A 23095-nucleotide genomic window follows, 5' to 3' on the forward strand; every position below is an offset into this window, starting at 1 on the left:
ATAATTATTTTGGACTATCGATAGAAATAAATCACTAATTTTCAAATGAGCATTAATTAAAAATTACAGCAGGAAGTATATTCATTAGGGCAATTCTTTTAATAAGTATTGTTGTCTAGATATTATTTGAAGGTAGATTAGATTAGATAGAAGGTAGATAGATTTCTAGAGGTCTAGGTATTTTATAATAGAAATATTTAAGTGACAATAGACAAGACGAATCCAGCGATAACATCTTAAAGTACCATACCTTATCAGCTTTAAAGCTAATGAAAATAAAATTGATGTTTAATTATAGGTACTCAGTAAAATAAATATGAAGGTTGAAGATGAATGTGAGTTCTGTTAAATTTTATGTAAAAAAATGCTTTTCCACTTGATGAAACAAAAACGAATTCGATAAAGTATTGTCATACTTATATTGTTTAAAATAATAACTGAATTTGCTCAAAAAGTGAATTTTAATGACGAATTAGGATGGTTTCTTATGATTTTGATTGTCAAATATTTTTTTAGAGACAGCTTAGATGGGCACGAACGACATATCATGTCCGTGGTGCGTTTAAAGTAAACAACAACAATAAAAAAATTACGAAACTAAATACAAAAAAATAATCAAAATATTATAATAAGCACTTAAATAATTGGTTCATCCAAAATCACTATTGTTGGATAGTACAGACGAGCTATAATAATTGTCTTAAGTTTTAACCTTTTACCTTAAAATGCCACATAAGTACTTACCCACATTTAAAAAAAATCTTTTATTTTTGTCTTGGTTTTTTTTACTCATTCCCTGTCATTGTATTTAATTGATAAGAATAGTTAAAACAAAGAAACCATATTTTCCTCATTTGCCGAGCTGAATTGATTAAAATCCAAGTAGGTATACAACGCAAGTGTTTATATAATTTAATTCTCCTTATAAACAAAAAAATGTCAATGAAGAAATATAGATATAAATATATTGGCAGCTGCAATACGTCTTTGAAAATATGATGTATGTTCAGAAAAATATTAATGATGTTACCAAAATCTGTTATGTACTTAATACTAATACTAGAAATAAGCTCCAACTCAGCGCACCCGTAATTCCTTTTATGGGACAAACTGTACGGTACACTTTTATAATAGGATACCAGAAAATGTATAAAATTGTGAAAAATATAGTTTTTAATATTAGTATAGTTTTATGGCCTTATGAGCTGATAAAAAAATGTCTGTATTAAGAACTTCACCTTAAATTAAATATAAATCTCTAGATTAATGATCTTAATGAAAAAAATAATTAAGTAACTAAACTCCTATTATCCTGGAGTCAACATATTGTCAAACTGTATACAAAACTATTTTCATTTAACCTGAAAAAAGGAGAATGACCCACTGGACTATTTAGAGATAAATAACAAGTTTGTGTCGTGGTGACTCATTACTACTAAATGAAAAAGTGACGTAAATGTTTATTATTTGTAGCATTTTTATTCAATCTCAAACTACTGCCAAACTTCTCTCGACAGAACCAAAAATAGACTTAATGCATATGAGCATTTTTTACAGCTGCATTTTAAAAAAAGGAAGTTGCCTAAATAAAGCTCAACATGTATTTACATACACAATAATTTATTGTTTCTTACAATTTAGTGAAGCTAAAGTACATCATCGACTGATTACAGTTTGAAAAGCTTTGAGTAATCTCTCCCTGTGTTAACCAAATGAACAAAAGCTTTCTCTTACAGCTGTAAAGTAAACACACCATACTTTGCCACTCATGCCATGACTCCATATACCATACTGATAGTTGATCGAATATAATATGGGAAAGGAGGATGGGTCACAGGATATGTCGCGGAAATCACAACGCAGGTATCCTTACAACCACAATATATATTAGATAAAATTATAACATAAAGGTCGCCATAATGAAAAATTCTAGATTAATTAAAACTTATCATCTTATGAGATACACTGTAATTTATATTGTATTGTTTAACTATAGGAGCGTTTTCTTAAATATTGTGGATGAAAGAAAACTGACCGTTTAAATCAGTCTGTTTAGCAGGCTACATATTTACTAACTTAATAAAAAATGGTTTCTTTTAAAAAAAATAACACTCACTCAATACCATCAACAAGCTCTTTAAGTAAATCATTTACTTACACATTAACCAGAATGTTTTGTAACATGAGAATTCATACAAATCAGTGAAAACATGAAAAAAAATTGTAAAGCAATCAACACTCCATCTCCTAAAATATGGCTATTGTACAGTTTCACAATGCAATTTAGATCTAGTTAAAGTACAAATTCTTTAGGAATTACATGAAATTACGTAAATTTAACTAATGTTTTAACTAAATGAGTGTATGCGATAAAACATCTACCGACACATCAATGTTAAACAAAAATCATTTCTTTTATAGAAAATGGTACTTAATTACATGAACAGAAACTATTTGCATATCATGTGTATTATTTTACTTAGTCGCAATAATTGGCATTTAAAGTACAAGAGACAATCGGATTCTAAAACCATGTAGATTGAACAGAGTTTGAATAATTTTGGTGATTGGTAAGGATTTCAGACAAAAACGGAATTGGGCGTGGATGAGAACAGGAAGGGTATAAGCCCGGGCTGTGGCGATCTGTGTGTATATGTTTACTGATGTCACATCTGACTCATCACATGGCATACTTCCTAGTCCACTCTCGGGCTAATTCATTGTACTTTTCTCTGTCAGTTTTGTAGATCCTAGCAATTTCTGGCACCAAAGGATCATCGGGGTTTGGATCGCAAAGAAGTGAGCAGATTGAGAGCAACACTGAAATAATAAATAATAATTAAAACATTATAATACTTATTATTATATGATAAATAAAAAATAAATACTAAACAAGCAATAAAAAGGCCAAGAAAAGCCAATTACCTTTGGATATGGTAAGTGCTGGAGACCATTGTGCACGCAGAATATCAAGACAAATGGAACCATTACTGTTTATATTGGGGTGATAGATGCGCGTTGTGAATGCAACTTTTGGTGGTTTGAATGGATAGTCTGTAGGGAAATGTATGGTGAGGAAAAATACACCACCCTGATAGGGACTGTCAACCTGCAAAATAATTACACATTATATAAGTTATGGCTATTTTTGCTCAAGACAATGTAATCTTGCTAAATTACTTATAAGGCTTCATTGAAATAGAGAAAAATTATGTCGTTATGTCGAGTGTAGTGCTTCCAAATTAACAAACTAATATAATTTTATTAATATTAGATACTTACTGGACCCATTATTGTGGCTTGCCAATGGAAAACTGTAAGAATAAGAAAAAAAAATTATATCTCCATATTTTTTAAAGATTTTATTCACGTCAATAGAATGGACATCAGCTGATTCATCACATCATCAAATGTAAATTCATAAAAATGACCATTGAATTACAATAGAAAATATTAAATATAAAAGTTAATTTCAAAATATTGACAATTCTCATTTATTTCTTATATAAGTAGAAAAATAGTCGTTTTTTTATTGTACATAATGGAGATGAGTCACAAATTTTAAAAAAGCAACTAAAGGATCGATAGACACTTACGATCTTCACCGTGTGGTCCTGCTGAACATTGTGCCGGCGGGTCTCTACCCAGATCTTGTAATTCCTGTAACATCATACGACTCTGTCTTATAACAATACAGGAAACAATATAGTGATAAGTAAAACACGTCAAACACATCATCACTTGGAAAAAAACATACGGATGGACAACTTTTTACAGATTTTAATACAACAATGACTATAACTAGTTTAATTTAATTATACAAGTGCTCATTGTAGCAAGTCTTTTTTGTCATCAATATATTGTGAGAAAACCTCAAAATTGGCACATATTTCCGACATTTTATGTACGCCGTGTGCATAAAACTGTAGCCTGAAAGAACCAGTAAAACACCGTTATATATCGCAGATGTATTAAGCGTAGGAAATATTTAAATATTTTAATGAAGAATCACGCACACGGAATTATCCAGAAGAAATTTCGATAATAGGTATTCACAGTGACGAAACATTCACTCCGAAGTCTGTTACGAATTTTATAGCACACCACTTGATCTAGACGAATTCTTAAAATTAGCAGCCAAATTCTTTATACGTACCCTATTAATTCGTTTTAACGCCATTTGACTATTTTATGATTGAATATACTGCCTTTCAACTAGACAACGAAACTGTGAGCCAAGGACCTTTGATTAGAGATTGCAAGATGGCTCCCGTCTAAACGCAAAAGTACCACTTAAGTCGTTTTATGCAATAATAATAAAAAAGTGACTATTAAGATAAAATCTCAAAGACTTAAATAAAAAATAATAATAACTAATATTAAGAAATAATAAGAATTAGAACAGAGCGCAGGTTCTAACAAAATTAACGCACTCGCGACGAATGGAGAACAGCAAACAGGAAAATCGACCATTTACAAAGAGCGTTCATGATTACTTGTCTTTTTTTAAATATTCGATATATATTGAATTACGGTTTTCTTAAATTAAAGTAATAAAAAATAATATCTAAATTAATAATAATGAAGCTTAAGTGAAAACCAAGCGCGTTTGTTTTAAATTTATATTGTTTTTGTAAGTTATTCAGAAAGTATGTGTTTCAAAATCAATATAATATTAAGTATATGGCAATACTATCTACAATTCGGACGTGACGTATATGGCAAAGAATTCTGGGCGCTATTTTTGGATAACAAAGTAAGCAGATAGGGTTATTTTCAAGCACATTTTTGCAATTTGAAACTTTCCCAGGTACTAATGTTTCAAATTCGTAATTTGTGTGATGTACTAATATTCCAATTTATCTAATAAAGACATTGAAAAATGGAAATTAATTTCAATTTATTATTATCAGTTGGTACTGTCTAATGTTATTGCAATGATAAATTTTGACAAATATTTTGTAAAAATACTTATATTAGTAGTTGTGAAGATTATAAAGGCATACAAATAATTATAGACTTGTTTTAAATAATGTGAATGACAAAAAGTAATAATCTTATAACTTCATTAAATAATTTCTTGCAATTTAAGCTTAATAACTGTTTATTCGCAATTTATTTATATATTATGTGATTGGTTAAGTCTTATTATTAGAAAATAATAACCAAATTATTCTTTTCCACTAACGGCTATAACTAAGATTCCAGGTTCCCTTTGCGTACCCTGCTATACATCGTAAAATACATCGTGCCCGGAATACATCGTGAACACAAAAAAATATCTGAAGCGTCTTAAAAAAAGTGTCGTGAAGAGATTAAAACTAAAAAAAAATAAGTCACTTAGGTTATCGATATTAAAATTTAATTAAAATTAGACCTTTTTCTATTTCCAACGGCAAACATTTAGTAAGATTTCTTATATCGTGTTACAAAACAAAATGACAATTGAAGTAATTACTTTAAAATAAATTCATTATATAAGAACGCAATCAATTAAGTCAATTCACAGTTATTTTTAAAAAATAATTTTAACGATACCAAATGACATACAGTTATGAAACATATTGATATAAAACCGTACACAAATTTTGGTGAATTTTTATTGTCTTTATAAAATATACGTATAAGAAAATACTAAATATAGCAAAAAATATATATTTATATGTCTATAGTACCGTATTATAAATACAAACTACAAGAAAAGGTTCTACGCTACAACTAAACAGCTAACTAATACATATGTTATCTGTATTTTACAGATAACATATGTATTATTTACTGACAGAGGACAACTGTCAATTGTCAATAGTATAATGCTCCTCTTGTTATTCAGTTCAGTTTTGTAATGACAACATATTCGGATGGAAGTGTAGTGTAGTCTGTAGTGTTTACAATTATTACGATAAAGAGAAATAAAGTTTTAACTCTTTGGATTTAATTATATTTTTCGTTTAAAATATATTTATAAATTAAAGCAGAGCTGTGATAAGTGCAACGATAAAATTTCTATAATTATTATTACCTATAATAAGTATTACTTTAACAAATAAAAATTAAACATGACTCTAACCATGACAAGAAAAGTGAGCGAGTGTCATGCAGAAACTGTTCAATTCATGCCAATAGATAAAGTAAGATAAAGTAAAAGCTTTTTGTTTTGTTAACTTTCTAATAGCGGAACTATTTTTACCTATACCTACTTAAGAATAATATCTTATAGAGCTTTAAACATTTAAACATTTTTTTTATTTTAATTTAAATATTCTTTGTGATATTTTCGATTTTATTGTAACATTTTTATTATATCCATTGTAGTTTTATTATAAAAAATATATCTTGAAGAATATATATTATTTAATTTCACATTTCCTTTCGTAACTACAAAAAAGGAAATATTAATAGATAATAATGCATAAAATAATGTCTATAAATTTATTTAAGCTTGAGGATGAGTGCAAGCACGAATCTGAATTTTCATCTGGAAACACATTAATGAGACGAGGGAAGAAGCTTGAAGATAATAATAATCTCACAGAAGATGATGTTGAGTACATGAACTATAGAAAATTGTTGAAATATGAAGAAGCACCAGTATATTTACAACATAATCCATATATAAGAGATGGTTATAGAAAATTATTGCCTACAAAATTGTGTTGGGAAAGGTAAATATTTAATACAATAATATTTTATAAGATGCTAATATTGTTGATACCAAAATTATGACATAGGTGAATTATTGTTATGCAACATCAGGGAGGTTATAAAGCTCCGTAAATGTTTCTATTGGTAAAACTGTAGCTGTAACATCCCTGGTGTACATTACAGGGCAGCAAACTTGAACTTTTTTTAACAACTTCGTAAAAGAAAGAGGTTTTTAATTTGACTGTATTGTTTGTTGTATACATTTTTTCCAGTTTTTTCTTTTTGTCTCATATTATGTGTCTTAAGATTCTTTATAATATTCTTTTAAAGTATAAATGTTGTTCCAATTAAAGGGGCTGGCTTGCCGCCGAAAACCCTGCTCGCTCGGAAGGGTCATAATTCTTTTGCTAGTTATGGTACCTAAGATGGTTAATTCTGTAGAAGAAAGCACTATCGCCTCCCTAATACAATATTCTTAATTTTACAATGTTATAATAATAAACCACTAATATTTAACTATTTTGAATACAAAAAAGTGGTTATGATGTGAAAGTTTTGATAATCAAAACACTTTTTTGCTATGAAGAGAAAAGAATCTGTTTTTTTTATTTTATTTATTTAATTCTGTTTTGTTTTTCATTTATACACACAGGTTAAATCTATGTGACTTCCATACAAATATTTATATTTATTTTTAATATAATTTGAATAACTGGTGCCTATTTATGTATATTATTGATAAGTTACATTATTTTCAGTATATTCTGGTGGACAAATGAGACAATGAACATATGGACTCACATATTCGGTTTCTTTCTGCTGTTATTCCTCACAGTCAACGATCTGGTCATTATTAACATCCACGCGACGCTGACCGACAAGACCGTAGCGGCGATACTATTCTCATGTTTTCTTGTGAGTACTTGCACTTTCATTTTGTTCAGTACCCATGAACATTCCGATAGAATTGTGATAACGTAATATAGAAATATTATCTCGTCGAATATTTATTTAAAAACTTATTACTAAAGTTTAAGATTAATTTGCACAAATAAGATTTGGACTTAACATTTATCACTCTGACCTCAAATTTTAATAAATTTTGACTTTTTTGTAAAACAAAAGCAATAACTCGAAATGAAACAAAAACCTGCTACATTAATCCTAACATGGTATTTGTTACTTTTTTTTTATCTTCACCCTATATTCCATATATAGTATGGTAGACGAAGAGAGAAAGAACCTAGTGTTAAGACACTCCGTTCTCAACTTTCTGCCGCAATGAATTCTTGAAGCATTGCGTTTAGCGTGGCAAATCTCAACGCCGCGCTTTTCCATGTTACCAAAGCGAGGAAATGAAAATATTAAATAATTCATTCCTTCAAATAGAACCCACAACCGTCCCGTTTACAGTGTCTCTTGTGCCCCTGCGCCACGACGACCTCAATCATCCCTTGCCTCGGCCTGACGTCTTCGGTTTATATAAAGGGAAATAAAATTTAGGATATAACTAATATAATATCAACAGCTGTAATATCTTTCATATTTTATTTCAATTTGAGTTTCAATCGCGCTATTGTTTATATTAATTATTTTAAAACATAGAGCTTTCTTGTTATACAAACTTTAGGTATGAGTATCGGAGTGGAAATAGTCATAGTTCACAATCAAAAATCCTCTCTAATATTCTATACCTATACCTCTACCCGTAAACATTAAATAAATTTACAAATTTTATATATTAAATGAATCTAAAACAAAATTAAGCCTTACTAAACCTAGTTTAATCTAAATTTAAGATTAAACTTGGCACGTAACGACCTACCTGTTATTACTTACCACATTATAGCGTATAGTTTTATACGTTTGTTTGTAATTGATGAGTAAGCAGAAAGACGACGACGTGAAAACTTTCCATTATTTGTAGTTTATAATTTATAAGTACGTTACATACATATACTGTTTTTCTATTATGAAAGATATTTAGGTATTCTTAACAGATCTTTGCGATTGTGAACGCGACAAGTTGTGGGTTCGATTCTCACTCGAAGAAATAAAATATTTAATACATCTTTTCATTTCTTCGCTCTGGTGTCGAGGCAAAACCCGGCGATGAATTTCGCCAATCAACACGCAATGCCACCAGACTTCGACGGAAAATGGGGAACACAATGTCTCAGCACTAAGTTCCCTCTGTCTACCTTGTTGTCTGTGTGATAAAGCGAGAAACCAAAAAATATGTGTGTAATTTCCAACTACCATTATAACACTGACAGTGAAAGTTTCTGTAGTTTAGAAATTATTTTAGCTTTCAGCGAATACAAACTGGTCCTAGCATATATTTATTAATGGCAATAAAATTTCGAAGTAAATAGTCCCTCATTAGCATCATTTTATACAATAATTTTAAAAAAATCAGCTTCACGCTGCAGGGTAGGCAGAGGGAACCTCGTACATTGTATAGTGTAGAAAGTATATTCAGATGTTTGTACGAAAAATTTTGTTTTGTTCGAAAAAACGTAATTTTATATATTTTTTAAGGTCAAAGATTAACCTATATAATTGTATATTTTAATTTTTATAACAATTATAATAATAAATATTATTTTGGCCATGAATGATAAAGATATCGTAGAAAAAATATATAGTAACAACGACATTTTGTCCATTTTGTACTATTATTATTGTTGATTGCTAGGTATATATCAGGAACGAGGTATAATCAAGGTACCTAATTAATAGATATTAGGCGATAAATCCAATTGGTAACAATTCTTATTTTATCTCATTATGTGCTGATCTTATCGTGTTTTATTATTTTGGAGGTGGTAAGATTGCAAAGGCCTTCTTTGTTATTAACTTAACTATATACACGTGAAGTTAAGTTAAACTTCACGTTTTATTCCTTAGCGGGGAAGTCAGAGAGAACGGAGCGCCAAACGCTACGGTCTCTACATACCTCTTTCGTCTCGTCCACTGTTCAAGGGCGACCTTTTCATACATGCATTTCGGGGGGTCATCATACTTTTTACGTGACCTTCCTCCAGTATCTTTGATACTGTGTTTTCGAAGGTCAACCGAGAAGAAGAAGGTTCTTTGTTATTATAGATCTAATAACTTTACTTTTGGCAGTAGGTAGGGACTAGGTACCAAAGAAACATTTACCGACTATTTATTTCATTAATATCACGTTGACAAGTTCTACTTTTAGAGTCTCGTGCCTCAAAGGAAAAAAAAACGGAACCCTTGTATCTTTTTGCTGTCCATATGTCAAGACCGTTTATCTCGAGATTGCGTGGAGGTATCAAGCTCAAATTAATATCAAATATTCAGATTTACTCTCCCTTGGAGCACAGAAAAAAATCGAGCTTCTTATTCAATCCAATCAAAAGATATGAGAGTTATGCATTGTTTTTGTGGGAAATTCGGTGCGTAATCAGACGGGCACTTCCCGTCGACCTCCAATTTGGCAAGAAGCAGTGAGAGCTTGCAGTACAAATAAAAGGAAAAATCGAAACAAAATTATTTATGTCACAAATAAAAGTTTATTTCACAGAAAACGAGTGATCAGTTCAGATTGTCAACTTTTATAAGTTACCTATAAGGTGTACTTTCCATTGTCTACAATCCTAAATTTAGTACGGAACCCGCGGTGGTATTTTATTATATTTACGCTATCTTCGATGTAAGTTGACTTAAATATAAATATTAAGGATACGTTTAAAGTGCATATATAAATGTTGAAGATCACCTAATAACGTTATATTAGCTTTTTACATATTTTGGCCGCACCCGCCGCGTTAACACTTTCACTGTAGCGGGGAGCGGCAGGTCGGATATGACATGAGGTGCGCTTTCAAGGCATTGATTGACCAATGGCAAAGGAGTATTGACCAGCAAAGGCCAAAAAAAACATATTACAAAGAAATCGTAAAATTAACGAGTAATGGTCCAATGGTGGTCTGTCCTATAATAATGAAATGCCTATGTTTTACAATATTATAAGATTTTTATAATAATTTTACTATTTATAAGCTAGTGGACATAAATCCCACATTGGCCACTTACTTCTTGTAAACTTCCTGTTGAGTGCAAAAAGCCATTATTTTAATACTTTTATTAGTCAAAACTTACATTTTATTATGTTACAAAAAATATCTTTAGTTGATTAGAATATACTATATAGAATATATTTCGGTGCATATATCTAGGAAACAGATTTCCAGAATTTAAATATATTTTATAAAAAATACTTAATTTTATTTTCTATGGAAAGCCCATCAAAATTTAATTTATGTAAGTTCGATACAAGTAAAGGAATGTAACTATTATTAAAACTAGCTACATATCTAAAATCAACTCGTTTCAGTTCACTGATAAAATTCAGTAAAACCAATTAAGTGGAACATTGATATCAGATGATTTATTATAATTAATTAAAATATTTTTTGAATAATGAAAATAACAGTTTTTATATAAATGACACTTTCTATATAAGCAGTAGAAGCATTTTTATGTTAAAGGGAAGAGTTTAACATATGTTGACCTTTGGCGCAGTAAGTATGTGATGTAATAAGTGACAATACATATTGGCAAAACATTACATGACCATTAAAAAATATACTTAAATGTTTTCATGTTTAATCGAATTAAATGGTTATATTTATAATATTTTAAAATGAATCCTTCTTAGTTGCTTTGTTAGTTCCGATTTAACACTCATTAAAAATAATAAAGAAATGTCTATTTTAATCATATAATATAAATGAAGCTTTCATTTAATAGAACCGGTTTGATAAAAGACTCTTTATAACACAGACGTTGGACACGTTCATTTTCTTGTATAAGTAAACACCCGACGACGTCATGTTCAATGGCAATATACGAATGTTTCGCTATTTCCTCGGTTCTTGAAGTTAATATTTACACAAAACACGTTTGAGAATTGCGCAAACGGTAGTGTTTTTGTAGATAAATCGAATTAACGAGATTATAGAAATTAATATATTATATTTATGTGCTAAAATATTTATCTTATTCTCACGATTTGTTTGATGTATTCTTAAATACCTAAATTATCTATTTATTATATTAATAAAGATTATGTACACATGTACACGCCCTTCGCCTATTTACGTGCATACGTATATAGGCAAAGGGCGACGTTAAGTGCCGTCACACAATACGCAATGTCTCAAAAAATCGGCGGAAAGTAAGGAATGGAGTGCCTTAACACTAGGTTCCCATCGAAACGGCGTGAAGCCGGAAAAAAAAACATGTACATTTCCAAAATCTAACTAAATTATATTTTTTATATTTGTTTATAGATATGTATGGCCCTATCAGCTCTTTACCACACGTTCTCCTGCCGCTCAGAGCACGACTACAATACGTTTTTGATGTACGATCTCTTCGGTATCGCGCTGTCTCTACTTGCGATATACACTTCTGGGGTATATTACGCGTTTTGGTGTCATCATGTAAGTATGGCGTGTGTTTTTTTCTTTTCAGCACTGGTTTTTAACATAAAATATAATATAACGAGAAGATAGGTATAGTAATTGTACTCTAGTTAAAACTTATTCCGTTCTCCATTCTCCGTCATAATGACAGTATATTATTTGATATAAAAATATTTTGTATATTTTAAACATATCACTGTGTATTTGGAAGTTAGAAGAAGTTAAGTCACAAGCATTCTGTCCAAATAAAGCAAATTTCAACTGTGCCATGACCGCGTCAATACTTCCTCCATTCTACATTAATTTGAAATTTATTCAATGGATTGATGTAGATACAATTGATATAATATATATGATTCGCTATATATATAAAATAATTTAAAAAAATATATATCTTTCATAAGCAAAAAAACAACCAAAAAATTTGTCCCTATTTATGCCTCTGTAACGTTAAACATTAAACTTGAAATACTAATATCCCGTACGACCTTTTCATAATATTTTTATCGTGCAACGAGTAAATGATATGCGTATTAAAGCTCATGTAAGTAGATTAATAAAAAAAATGTTATATTTTGCAGTACTTTGCGCTTCGTGAGTAAGAACAAAGTATGTAATTATTTAAATTGCCTGTATATTCGCAATGTAAAATTGAAAAATTTTAAAGTAATACTTTACTTCCTTGATATTAATCGACGACGACCTACATCGGCCTTTTTTTGTAAATATATTATCTTTAACACTAAGGCATTAATTAAGTCCTTTAGGTAGAAAAAGTATTAAGATTTTAATGGTACTATGAATGCCTTTACAATCTGTCTTCCGAATAGATGCAATTTGCTATAGTAAAATATCTGTCACTTCATGCGAATCGACATTTCATTTCACTTAAACAGAGCATAGCAAACCTCTCATACTATGGCGTAATTACATAGTTTCTATACCGGGTTCATGCCTTAGATCAACTTTTATCTCGCTTTAACTAGTCGTATTAGAGCAAGACAAAATGCTTAATTCTAATTAGAATCTTAACATAGTGTATGTTTTTTTAGCATCATGAGTTATGTAAAAAATATACATACGAGTATAATTATGCATTACTTTATACGTATGTATTTATTCTTACTCATCTTGTTAGGTTAGGTTTTTTCCTTGTATATTTTTGAATCTTACTTAAGCCCGCATTTATAAATTGCTCTCAAGTGTGAGATCGATCTTAAGGCGTTGTGATTCATAGATGAATGAAAACGGCATCTCAAGGTCGATCTCAGACTTAAGACTTTCTTGGCATAATCATGTTTAAGTGAAAAATTATTGACCTACCTAACAATATTTATTTTGTAAGATGGATCTTATATAAATAAACCTCGTCAAGGTGCGTTTTGTTTTAAAAAAAAATATGACGATTGACATTGTATAACTATTCATTTGTGTAAAGTACAAAATGTTATGTGCACTTTACCATTATAAGTAAATCTTATTTAGCCTCCAAATAAATGTTAGAGGAAGAACCTGTAAACCAACTGAATGTATGTAGTGCTTTTATTGTATTAGTGGCTTTCAAAGATGAAATATGACCTAATATAACCAAATACCTTTAGGCAGCTAGTTGAAAAAAAACTTATAAATGTTTAAGTTAATCAAATAAGTTGAAAGAATACGTTGCGGAAGACTCGAATATTGAAGTCAAGGCCAAAAAAACTATATAATGAAACTTAATCATACAGACACCAATAGCGTATAAGATGGCCGCACGCAAGTAAAAGTTATGGTAGGAAGTGAAAGGCGAATCTCTCTTAACGCCTTAGTTTTGACTAATTTCGTTGGTAAATTATCAACATCGGAAAACGGACTTTTTTGTCGTATTCGTGACTTGTTAGAAATTTAGATATTTATGCATTCATTTAGAATAGTATAGGTTGAGATTTGAGGCCCCCGTGGCGCAGTGGCACAAGAATGTGACTGTAAATGTGTGTTTGTGACAGTTGTGGGTTCGATTCCCTTTCGTAGGAATGAATTAACATTTATTAACATTTCCGCTCTGATAACAAGGCGAAAGCACAGCGTTGAGCTTCGCCACTCAACACGCAATGCCTCGAAAAAATCGGCGAAAATTGGGGAATGGAGTGCCTTAACACTAAGATCCCACTGCTTAACCTGTTAAATCCGGGATACAGTATAAAGCTGAAAAAAAAATCAAGTGCAAATGATTTAAAAGTGTAGTAGCTATGTTTATGGAATGCAGTTGAAATAGAAAGTTAAAGTAGTTTGAAACTTATTCAAAACTTTTTGCATGGTTATTAAATTGGCTTATCTTTAAATTAAACATTTAGGTCGCATTTATATTTTCTATTAAGTACCTAAGTCTACCTTCTTCTTGTTTAGTACCTAAGTTCTTTTTAGTCAATATATATGTATTAGTAGGTATATATTAAGCAAACAAAATCATAATTTGAAAACACATAAGCGTCACTATTTTTTTTTATTTTATTATTACAATAGAGCATTATGACAAAATTATGATATGTCCTAAAAAACTGTTTAATCAGTTTGACTGTAGGATCTCGAACCCCTTTATATAAAAATAATAATAAAAATATATAAATAATTACAACAGTAATAACAGTTTAGCTGTTATCAACTTTCCAGATACTGTGTTGATAGAAAGTATTTAAATAGAAATTATTTTTAAATCAGCTGTTCGAATTATTTTTAAACATTATTTTATATCACTGTATAACATCACATATGAACGTACTTACATTAGTTACACATAATACGGAGGAGGTAATCGGTCGTTCCATTTTATTGATTCACTTGACCGATTGTTTAGCAATTGCGTTGCGTTAACAGTTAACACGCTGTTATTGACCTTCATTAACTATTTTTCAAGTATTACTATATATTTTTTTCTTATGTACTAGTATTAATGTTAATATTTTACTAGTATTTGTATATTTTTCTTATTTGTAATATTTGTTGTTGAAGATGATTTATTCTTTATAATGGTAATAGATATTTATTTATAGGATTATAGGTGGATAACACAATTATGGCATACAAAATACTAGCATGTATTTTAGTTTATAATTACTACAATATCATTAAGAACAAGCAACTGCGAAGCGTGTTCAGATGAGATGTTAGTTTCAGCTCATACCCGGTGAAATTATAGATAAGTAGGTATACGAGTATGGTGACAAATATACTATAGGAGTTTCTGCAAAATATATGGCATTAGGATCTCTTAATATAAACAACAATTGCACCACATCGCTATAGATGGAAGGGATAGGAAAATAAATAATTTAGACGTATAATAAAAATGCGTTTTTGTGCGTATGTGCACGCTTATCTCAGAAACGCCTTAATTTAAATATAGTTTTAGTCAATCGGTTACTAATCACAATTAAAATAAGTTATATCAATTTATTTTAAAGCCACGCAGACGAAGTCGCAGGTATAGATAGAATTAGCAATTTAAAATATTTACTCGACGATAGATTGCTAGTGTGTATTTTAAACCACCACTCGATAGGTCAAGTGTCCTCGTTTAAATATACATGTATCAAGTTTTTTAACGCAACTGCTACAAGACCTCGTACAAAATGATCCATTGTCATCCATTTTGCATTCGTAATGTATTTCATCCGCTGTCCGGCAATTTTAGCACAATGATAACTTAAATTGGTTAGTGGTTGCGCTTGGCGTTCATTTTATATGATATTTTTGATTTTTTAGCTTCACGCTGTATCCCGCAGACAGCAGGATAGGCAGAAGGAACTTTGTATTAAGACACTCCATACACCATTTCAATTTTAGCATTTCTTCTTTTCTCTTTATTAATCGTCATATAAATAACTATTATAGGAAATCTGACAAGTTAGAATTCTCTAATATCATGTAGTCTCTTGTGATCTCTATTAATAATAACGTTAGTATGGCAGTATCCTGTTTACATCCGGGCAAGTCTAGGCCGTTTTACTATCTATACTCTATACTAATATAATAAAGCGGAAGAGTTTGTTTGTTTGTTTGTTTGTTTGTTTGAACGCTAAGATCTCTGGATCTACTGGTCCAATTTACTTTGTTTTTGTTTTGTATGAAAGCTGCATTCTTCAGAAGTGCTATAGGCTATATAACATTACATTACACATATATACTAATAAATTAAAATACTTTCTAATTTGACATGCAATTTATTCTGCCATGTTAATAACAACCGTCGTCGCTACGCGACCGCGTTTATTACCGCGTCATTTTGATATTCATCCTTATGAAAATAAATATAATAGTCACTTTTAGCATTTCATCTAGATTGAAATTATATTTCTATAGAAATTATATTCTTATATTTCAAGCAGGCGTAGCCGCGTCCGGGTCCGCTAGTATAATATAATTTTAATCTGCGTCACGATTAATAATTAACGATAGTACGTACTAAAGTTATACAACTATAAGCTTATTAGCAGTTTTTGTAGTAAAATGCAAATTCCTACATATATTTATTAAAAGATAGGTAGTTAGGTATGAATAAATTACAAAATGATGCGGCTATAGAAGCCAGTCGTTGCGTATTGGCACTAGCGTGTGACTTTAAATGCGACAGGTTGTGGGTTCGATTTCTATTCGAGGAAATGAAATATTTACTATTTTCATTTCTTCACTCTGCTATCGATGCAAAAGCGCAGCTTTGAGTTTCGCCACTCAACTCACAATGCATCCAGAGTGGTGGAAAGTGGAGAGTGGATTATCATTTGGTTTTCTCTGCCTACCCTGCTACTGGTAAAAAAATTGCAAAATATAGTACCTTTACGTTTAATTTTCAGGAGCTCAAAGCTTTTTATATGCTGTCAGTGACGTTAATATTTGTGGCGGCCATGGTGCTGCAAATACCAAGACTTCAAATACCATACGTGGTCAAGATGTGCGTGTTCATAGGATGGGCGGCGTACGGTGTCCTGCCTACTCTACATTGGACGTATGTTATGGGAGGCTTCGATAATCCTATGGTGCAAGTGAGTAAATTTAAAAAAATATTATATTATTAATATTAAATTAAAGAAATTAATTAAAAAAAAAAATTTAATCGTGCCCGTATCGTTATAATTCTTGTTAAACATTTTTTATTATTAATTTACATTGTCTGTATAAAACAGCATTTAATATTATATTACCCTTTATTCATCAATATTCTTCAAACTAAATAAAAAAAAACAATAATAAAGAACACCTAAAATTTAGGCCCGTATTTATAAATTTGAGAGATAACTTTAAATAATGAGATGCCGTTTCCATTCATTAATTATAATTAGTATACGAATGAAAACAGCATCTCGAGTTCGATCTTAAGATCAATCTCAGAGTTAAGAGCTTTATAAATACGGGCCTTATTGTAGTCCCAATTGTTAATGGTAGGTAGTAACAATTTACACCGTTTTACAATTGTTTTATTTTCCCATACTAAAAATGCAATTATTAGTTATTTTCTTATATTCGTTTTAGATTTGTTTAGATTGTAGATTACATTATAAAATTTGTGCAAAAATTTAAATAAAAATAATTTAAGAATATTTTTGATTTTATAACTATTTACGAGACATTGCGTGTTAAGAGGCGGAACTAAACGCCGCGATTTATCTTGTTACCCCAATAAAGAACGACTCATTCTTCAAAATGGACTTCAGTTAGTTGGAAATTGGAAAGTTGAAAGTAATAATAGTTTTGTATTTGTTTTTATTACGTACGAAAATAGAGATAATTGCTCTTTTGACGTTCACGTACTTACTAAATCTTGTCAGATTTCATTATACCGATAATAAGATTTTATACCATGTAAAGCTATATTTAAATCTTATAAGGAACATTTTTTAATTGTGTAAAATGTAAATTATAAAAAAGTGAATAAATCGTAAATTCTACGGAAAATGTCGACATAACGGTTTAATGAGATTTTAAATTTTTTATAAATATATTTTTGTTATTAGAGGGTTTTGCACCGTTAGTTGTTGACATTATAATTTTCTTAATACTAACGGGTTCCACTTTGTATCGCCATCTGTCTGAACGATGAATGTTTCACAGTGCATTCAAATTTATAAATTTTGAAAGACACACAAATATATTAAGATTTTATGGATATATTAAGCATGGCCATATTAAGTTATAAACAATATTAGGTATTTATTATATACCTTAAATACAAAGTTCACAAACGTTCTTTAATGCAAAGATAATTTGTTAAGCTACCCTAACCATGTTGGACATTATGAGTTCATTAACTCGTTTTTTTTCTGCTTAAAATTGCGGCGCGTCCTTCAAAAAATGTATTAGGTGTTTGAACTTTGTATTATAAAATGGAAGTTCATAGGAAAACTAATATAGAAAACAAAATGAAGAAAATAATAAAATTGAGTAAATTAAATTAATTGTCATTGTTTGATGATATCTTAAAACGTTAAGTTATTGTTTGATCATAAACGTTAAATATTTTGGATATTTTGGTGCTTTAAAATGATTTTCCTTGTTTTTTTTTGGGTTTTATAAAGTTGTTTCACCTACATCTACCCAAAATTATACAATATAAATATATTTTTAATATTTATACGAATGGAATGGTACTGATTGATTTATTAATAAATAACCGTCTTATCTTATTTCAGATGTTCTTCCCTAGAGTCATAGGGATGTATGTTATTAGTGGGACAGCCTTCGCTATTTATGCCTTCAAGGTAAAAATTTACTAAATATTCTTTTATATTTTGTTTCTCATTTATTTAATATTGAAAATCATAATAAAACCACCACTAGGGTTACAGCATAAAAAGTTATTTAAGTTAAATATGTAATTTACATTAAATAATTTATGAGATGGGGTGGGGGCTACAGGTGTTACTGTAAACGCGACAGGCTGTGGGTTCGATACCAACTCGAGGAAATGAAATATTTAATATTTTGATTTTCTCTCTCTCTCTAGTAACGCGGTGTTGAATTCTATTTTTCAAAGCCTCCAAAATTCGGCGGATAGTGGGAAACGGAAGTCTCTTAATGAAAACGCAGTGCCTTAACACTAGGATTCTTGTGCATATGTGGGATTACAGTATGGAGCTAACATAAAATCTTTTCTTTACAGGTACCAGAACGCTGGTTCCCTGGTAAGGTGGATTATATCGGACACTCTCACCAATGGTGGCACGTTTTAGTGCTAGGTGCTCTTTACTACTGGCATAATTCAGCTATGATGTACGTACAATACCGCATGAACCATGGCTGTGCTAATAGTATGAGAATATTCTAGAAAAAAATAAAGAATTTGTTTTTTTTTTTATATTCGGCCGAGTATTTTGGACTGTTGTTTAGTGTTTATTAATTTTATAATTACTGTGATAAATGGTAAAAATTGAAGAGTGAGTGAGTCAATTCAAATTGTTCAACATAAAGTAATAGTATTTCAATCATTGAATCATTTTTGAAAATAAATCGTCAATTTTAGTAGAAATGGAGTTAGCATAACAATGTACAGTGTAAACTCTATATGATGACACTGAAGGGATTACAGATTTTTTTATGCTATGAGGAGTGGTTGTTAAATGAACTAAAAAAAATACTTATTTTTATTATTATCAAAAAATTAACTTTACATTCATTTTTTTTTATATTTTATATTTTGAATTTTATACTCATTTAGTTAATCATAATATGCAAATCAAAAGACTATTTCCTAATATTTTCTGTACATATAATGCCGTCAGGTGCAGATATATTCGTCGTTACTGACAGTTTTTTCGGTATTATATAGAGTTGATACTGTATTTCTATAGTGTATTACTTTTACGTTCAAAGCTATAAATTTCATTTTGGCTTTGTAAACAAAGAAAAATGTAATCTAAACTGTTTCTGTCTGTTTACTAAAATCATGTTACCATGGGTTAATTTTTATTATTCAAATGATTACATTTTATTGTACGAGTACCTGCATGTTTCTTTGTGTTTATTGTTTTCAAAATATATGACTCTATGATCTTTATACATTACATATATACATTTAGTTTTAATCTATACTTATATACATGGCTGACCTGCGCAGTCGTAGACTGCAACCGCCACGATTGTGGATTCGATTCTCACTAGAGGGAATTAGTTATTTTCATCTGCTCTCTTTAGTAACAGATATATAGAGTTCTGAAATTTGATATTAACACATTCCGAAGAGGCATTTTAATGTATTGTTGCTCAATTTTTAAATAATAAAATTATATTTATAAATAATTATATTTTTTTTTAATGACCAAGAAAGCAATCCTATTTTTTTTATTTATGAAACTAATTTATATATCAATTAAGTATGTATAGTTAAAATTTTATAATTATATTTGTGTGTAATGAGCATTGGGTAGTATTGTTTCTCTTTTAATAATAAATTTCTATGTTAAAGAAAATATCAGACGTCGATTTTTATAATAATGGTTTCTTGAAAAAAAAAAAAAATATGTTAGGGGCAAATCAATATTATGTGGAAAATGTTGTTTGGCATCTAATCAATCCTGAAATTTAAACATGTGTTTAACATCTTACTGGATTTTTTGTATGATTAACATTCAGCTCCATCTTTACGAAAGTTCCTAGAGAGTTTTAATATTTATTACATTGTGCATTATATTAAAGAGGGCGCTTACTTTAATTATTTTTTTTTTTGGTGCAAAGTTGCAAAGGAGGAGTCAAAAAATTATGAAATTTGTGTGACGTAATCTATGGAATGCCCTTAATATTTTTTATACTTATATTTCTCTAAATGAATAAATAAATAAGAAAAAAAATATTTTATTTATAGTCATATACGAAATAAAAATCAACGTCCGATTATAGCTAACATTTAAGTCTTTATATTTTAATTACGACGTTATCTTATAGATCTGATATTTTAGCATTTATTACGTGATACTTCTGTTCATATTTTTGTAATACGTTTTATAATGCTAGGATTTTTGTATTTCTATTTTCTACTTTATGGAAAATTGGCAGATGAATATTAAAATTGGGTAAAAAATATTATTTTGTTTTATTATTTATATGATGATTCTGATCATTCATATAACTTATTTATATATCAGAAAAGGTGATTAAATTTTATTGTCTAATATGCATAGATATAGAGATGCAGTTATTTTGAAAATCGCTTTCTAAGTAAAACAAAATAATACAAGCCTTTTCTAACGCCATCTTATATATTTTGTCGAAGTTAAACTTACTCCTAGCGCCATCTATTGTTCAATAGAAATTTAATATTGAGGCTATCGTACTTGTTCTATTTAACACTAGAGGGAGCTAGTTTTGTAATTATTGTATTACTGAATATTATTTTTAAATTATATAGCAAGGTAAGCAAATAGAAGCTAGTGTTAAATCACTCCGTTTCCCACTTTTCCCCGAATTCTCGAGGCATTGAATCGCGAAACTCAACGCCGCGCTTCGCCTCGTTACCAGAGTGAGGAAATTAAAATAATTCATAATTCATTCTCCCGAGTCGGAATCGAGCCCACAATCGTCGCTGCGACGTAAGAGTACAATTATTTTGTCACTGCGCCACGACTGCCTCAAAACGAAGCAAAATCGTACTGTAATTTATTATGATAGTTGCTATATTTGGATAATTAATAATGAATTAATTATGTATTGAATGGTGTCAACAGATTTTTCTAATTTTAATATATCTAAAATATAGCCTATACTAAAAAAATGTGATTTCCATATTATATTAACCACTAATATATATTGGTATACATAAATTGATATATCCAGTACCTACAACGTATTATCGATGATTAGTTCTAAAAGTATTTTAATATTTATATATGTCAGAAAACTACCTAAGCTCATTTGTCCAGATTTAATCGATATTGCTGTTATGTAATCATTTAAAGCAGACATAAAATAATAAAGTGATTAATGGCTGCCTATCTACTCATCGTATCATAAAAGCTAATTTTAGATTAAAAAAAAATACCGAAATTAAATTTACCAATTCAATTTCTTTGTTATTGCACTATATAGCTATATAGCTAGTAATATTGAGAGCTTTCACAAAATCCCTTTGCAGACATTCAATTGAACATGTCAAACAAAATAGTGATTTCACATATCAACGATTCAATAAATGAATTTTGACGTGCACAATTCACGTTCACACCTGAGTTAAATCGAGAGGTTTTGAACGAAAAACAAAAGATAAATGGGCAATATTTTCATTGCACCGATGAATGGACGGCTGTTGACTCAGCGTACTGGAAAATATGGCTACCTATCATCCCCGATTGGTAAATCCGATCGGAATTGTTTTAAAATGTCGTTAAAAGTAAATTAAGTTTTTCTCTTTTGTCTTAATTGTTTTTTTTAGGATGATTGGATATTTAATTAATTTAGCTACTAGCCGTTTAGTTTTAGTTTAGTGTTTGGAATTACAATTCTTTACATTCAATTTCAAATAAAAAATAATTTTGCTTCCAGAGTTGTAAAATGGAATATTTTTGTACTATAACAAAATGACTGTTAAAAATATAAGTAAAAAATATCTCAAATTTATAGTTTACAAATCATTCCTTTCTCTTTGTCGTTTCATTCTTGATAGAGCAATTGTGGTAAGTTGTTAAAATAGCGAGGTAATTTTTCACGGAAGGCTGTTTACCTAGTACACTTGTAGAGAGGGCTTCACTTGTTCATCTCACGTGGGCTGCTGTATTCAATTCTCCTTTGAATTATAGGTCAAAACATGGAAGCCACCCTGGCGAAAATTAGATAGAAAAAAGTAAGAATGTGACGACGGAGGAGAGACGTTGTTTAATGCCGAGTTCCCGAATGATGACATTATTGGTTCTGCATTCAGTTCAAAACACTGCAAGCATATTTTTCGGACTAAAATGAGTTTATTTATATTTGCTATATTATGTACCTAATTATTTATGAGAGTTGATTTATAAAAAACTAGCGACCGA

The 23095-nt window shown here is 29.8% G+C and overlaps 2 protein-coding genes across 2 annotated transcripts; one reads left to right on the top strand and one right to left on the bottom strand.

Annotated features, from left to right (window-relative positions):
- Positions 1–1601: 1601 nt before the first annotated feature.
- Positions 1602–4680, bottom strand: eff (ubiquitin-conjugating enzyme E2 eff). The gene is made up of 5 exons (XM_085202684.1): positions 4157–4680; positions 3597–3660; positions 3283–3314; positions 2926–3109; positions 1602–2820 (listed from the first exon to the last, which is right to left on the bottom strand). Exons 1-5 carry the CDS (start codon positions 4178–4180, stop codon positions 2681–2683), a joined length of 444 nt encoding a protein of 147 aa, XP_085058810.1. The 5' UTR covers positions 4181–4680; the 3' UTR covers positions 1602–2680.
- A 1155-nt stretch (positions 4681–5835) lies between these two features.
- LOC146528700 (progestin and adipoQ receptor family member 3) lies at positions 5836–21155 on the top strand. The gene is made up of 7 exons (XM_085202685.1): positions 5836–6131; positions 6442–6665; positions 7404–7560; positions 11973–12125; positions 16937–17125; positions 18770–18838; positions 19240–21155. Exons 1-7 carry the CDS (start codon positions 6060–6062, stop codon positions 19402–19404), a joined length of 1029 nt encoding a protein of 342 aa, XP_085058811.1. The 5' UTR covers positions 5836–6059; the 3' UTR covers positions 19405–21155.
- The last annotated feature ends 1940 nt before the right edge of the window (positions 21156–23095 follow it).

The sequence above is a fragment of the Heliconius melpomene genome, chromosome 19, assembly GCF_056956725.1.
Source record: "Heliconius melpomene rosina isolate 202511_hmr_F chromosome 19, ASM5695672v1, whole genome shotgun sequence".
Classification (NCBI taxonomy): Eukaryota; Metazoa; Arthropoda; class Insecta; order Lepidoptera; family Nymphalidae; genus Heliconius; species Heliconius melpomene.